Source organism: Lepisma saccharinum (genome assembly GCF_977018435.1).
Source record: "Lepisma saccharinum chromosome 12 unlocalized genomic scaffold, izLepSacc3.1 SUPER_12_unloc_1, whole genome shotgun sequence".
In the NCBI taxonomy this organism is placed as follows: Eukaryota; Metazoa; Arthropoda; class Insecta; order Zygentoma; family Lepismatidae; genus Lepisma; species Lepisma saccharinum.
Window position 1 is genome coordinate 3,823,798 of NW_028142891.1, and position 3,900 is coordinate 3,827,697.

Sequence of the window (3,900 nt, forward strand, 5' to 3'; positions counted from 1 at the left end):
ATGAAATTTTGTTGAAGTTCAGCGCAGATATTTCCGTAACTTGGTACAAGGAGTAACAACACGTGCTAACAGTTAATTAACACTTTATTAGTGTCCAACGCGACCGACCGCGACGCGATGTACATTGCTACATTCTTGGTACAATACAAACTTCTTGGAGAGCATTCTCCACAGACTACTCGCTACAGAGCAAAAACAAATGATAAGTCAATTTGACCATGTTGGGAAAGTGTGTCTTTTGTACAACGTTCAACACTTCCCCTCAAAAACAACTTTCACAAGCTTCCCTTTACAAAAAACATTGTTACACTTTAACAACAATAAGTACACTACTTTTCATTTCCCACTCCCATTAAGCCACATAATTTAGCAAACCTAACTTTTGCTAATGGTTTAGTGAGAATGTCTGCTACCTGACTTTCAGCATCAATGTGTTCCACATTTAACATTTTTTCCTGAAACTTTTCTCTTACAAAATAATAACGCACCGCAATATGTTTTGAGCGTTTATGAAATTCAGGATTTTTTACTAACTTAATAGCACTAGCATTATCCACCAGCAGTGTGGGCATTCCTGTCAGATGAGTGATCTCATCCAACAGTCTTGTTAGCCATATCACTTCCTTCGCTCCCTCGCTGGCTGCCACAAATTCAGCCTCTGTTGTTGATAGAGCAACAGACTTCTGCTTCCGGCTCATCCAGGATATCGCTCCACCTGCATACTTGCATAGAACTCCAGTTGTTGAGCGTCTTGTTGTTGGATCTCCACCATAATCTGCATCACTGAAGGCTTCCAGGATCCCAGGATTATGATTTGAATTGTAGCATATTCCATACGCAGTGGTTCCTCGTAGATACTTGAAAATTCGTTTCACTGCTTGCCAATCAGATAGTCTTGGACTGTCCAATGCTTGCGACACTAATCCAACAGCATAGGAGATATCTGGCCTAGTGACTGTAGCCAGATACATCAAGCTGCCAACTGCTTCTCTGTAAGGCACACTAGTGTCTACTAACTGCTGTGTGTTTTCTTCCCCTGCATTTACACTTCCCTTTTCAGCAGGTGTTGACACAGCATTTGCTTCACTCATGCAAAATTTCTCAAGAATTTTCTTTGTATAGTTTTCTTGACATACAAAAATAGAACCATCTTCCTTTTGTGTTATTTGTATGCCCAAGAAACAATCTAATGACCCAACCACAATTTCAAATTCTTCTTTTAGAGTTCCGAGAAAACTGTTGATATCTTCAATATTATTGCCAGCAACCAAACCATCATCCACATAAATGGCTACGATCATTTTCTTTCCATTTTTTCTTACGAATGAACATACTGGGATCAGCTTTGCTGCATGTAAAACCATGCTTCGACATGAAATTCACAAATCGTCTATTCCAGCAACGAGGTGCTTGCTTCAGTCCATAAAGACTCCTTTTTAGCTTACACACACGACCAGTCCCGTCATCAAACCCTTCAGGTTGACACATATAGATTTCCTCAAAAAGTTCACCATAAAGAAAAGCTGTTTTCACATCAAATTGAGCTAACTTCAACCCTTCACAAGCTGCAACACTCAGCACAGTTCGTACAGTATCAAATCGAGCCACTGGACTAAAGGTTTCATCGTAATCAATTCCACTCTTCTGTAGATAACCCTTTGCTACCAGTCTTGCTTTAAATCTGTAGATACTGCCATCTGCTTTGGTCTTTACTTTTAGAACCCACCGATTATCAATAACTTTCTTATTGCTTGGAGGTTCAACTAGTATCCAAGTATGGTTCTTAGCCAAAGACTGCATTTCATCTTCCATTGCTAATTTCCACTCTGCAGCATTTCTTGATGACATGGCACCTTTATATGAGCTCGGTTCTAAGCAATCTACCTGTAACACATAACCATCTTGCCACACTGGTTTCTGCACCCTTTGATGATCTCGCAATTCATAACGTGGTTCACTTCCCCCAGTTACATCTCCTGTGATGCATCTGTTTCCTGTATCATCGTAGTTTGCAGACTCACTACCAGGGCTATCAGGTTCTTCCACAGTAGATTCAAACATTACTGATTTTTCTGGTGAAACAATTTCAAAAGACTCTTTTACTGGCAAAATTGTTTCCGTGCAAAAAATAACATCACGACTGAGCAACACTTTATCAGTTTTCTGATTCCAGATGCGGTAACCATCTTTTTCGTAACAGTAACCAATCAGAAGACCCTTAATGCTCTTTTTGTCCCATTTCTGTCGCTTTTGTTTTGGTACATGAACAAAACACTCTGTTCCGAACACTTTCAAATGATCTACACTTGGTAAGTCTTTTCCATACCAAAGTTCATATGGTGTCTTCTTCTCTACAGTTGTTGGTCCAGTTCTGTTCAGAACATACGTTGCAGTATTCACTGCTTCAGCCCAAAGTTTCACTGGAAGACCTTTTGAATGCAACATCGAGCGTCCAGATTCAACCAATGTTCTGTTCTCACGTTCTGCAGCTCCATTCTGTTCAGGTGTATAAGGCATCGTGGTTCTGAAATTGATCCCCTTTTCTTTCAACAAAGCCTTCACTTCCGCATTATCAAATTCCTTCCCACAGTCAGTGAGCAATTCTTTTACTACATGACCTGCAACACTGACTTCAGCTAAAAACTGTTTTAGTCTTGCAGCAACTTCAGATTTTTGTTTCAGAAAAAACACACGTCGGAATTTCGAAAAGTCATCCTTGAAACAAACAAAATACAGTGCACCTCCCAATGATTTTGTTTGCATTGGTCCACACACGTCAGCATGGATTATTTCACCTGGTTTTTCTGCACGAGTAACCCGCTGTCCAAAACTTTTACGATGTTGCTTGCCAACCACACAGCCTTCACAAAACTGATCATCAGTTTTTACATCAATTCCGTGCTGCACTAGAAACTTCCGAACATGTTGCTTACCTTGGTGTACCAACCTTTCATGCCACAGCTGCAATGTATCGGAAGCTGACACTAAGCACACTTCAGCAGGATTTTTGGGGGGTAATGCACGCATGTGCATTTGGTACAAACCACTTAAAGTAACACTTCCCCATGCATGTACCTTACCATTCTTTTTTAGTAAACACTTCATGGAGTCTGCACAGAATAGAAAACCTCTTTTTGTAGTGGAGTTCACAGAAAATAAATTCCTACTGATATTTGGCACATACCACACATCACGAAGATGATTTTTCACCCACTTACCATTGACCAACATTTCCACATTCACTATACCACTGCCATGTGCTAATATGATGGCTTTATTTCCCACCTGTAATTCCTTTGGTGCTGGGAATTTTTGGTACTGTAGAAAGTAGTCCTTCCGGTTAGTCATATGTGCTGTGCTTCCAGTATCTGCAATCCAAACTTCCGAAACAGGACAGTTCGATTCAAAGCTCACAAATGCTCCTCCTTCTGGAACACTGTCACTCCCACTGGTTGAAGATCTATTTAACACCAACTTGCATTGTTTGGCAAAATGGCCTACCTTGTGACATTTAAAACACTTTTTCGCTTTTTCTGGACGTTTCTTGTGTTTCTTCGGATCATCACTTTTTACCACAAAAGCTGTTGTGTCACTACTCTTGTTGGGAAGTCTCATTTCAATTAGCCTAAGTCGTTCAGTTAGCCTGTCTACACTACGCTCTTCCACTGGAACTGATTCCCATACACTTTTGAATTCAAAATATTCAGTAGGTAAGGTAGACATGATTCGACTCATTAGAAGCAGTTCTGGAACCTTGGACTTCGTGAGACGTTCCATTTCGTCATTCATTTCACGAAAATTTCTCTGTAATTTGGACACGTATGTTGCAATGTCTTCCGCTGCATCTTTGGATTGATTGAAGAACTGCTCTGACAATCGATCTAAACGCTGTGCTGAACT

At 40.4% G+C, this 3,900-nt stretch overlaps 1 protein-coding gene across 1 annotated transcript; it reads right to left on the reverse strand.

Annotated features, from left to right (window-relative positions):
* Positions 1-329: 329 nt before the first annotated feature.
* LOC145982138 (uncharacterized) lies at positions 330-1,091 on the reverse strand. Its single transcript, XM_083115705.1, has one exon. It carries the CDS (start codon positions 1,089-1,091, stop codon positions 330-332), a length of 762 nt encoding a protein of 253 aa, XP_082971831.1.
* Between the last annotated feature and the right edge of the window lie 2,809 nt (positions 1,092-3,900).

Excerpts from the sequence above, each read along its gene's own strand:
- LOC145982138 (XM_083115705.1), bottom strand. The coding sequence starts at position 1,091 with ATGAGTGAAGCAAATGCTGTGTCAACACCTGCTGAAAAGGGAAGTGTA.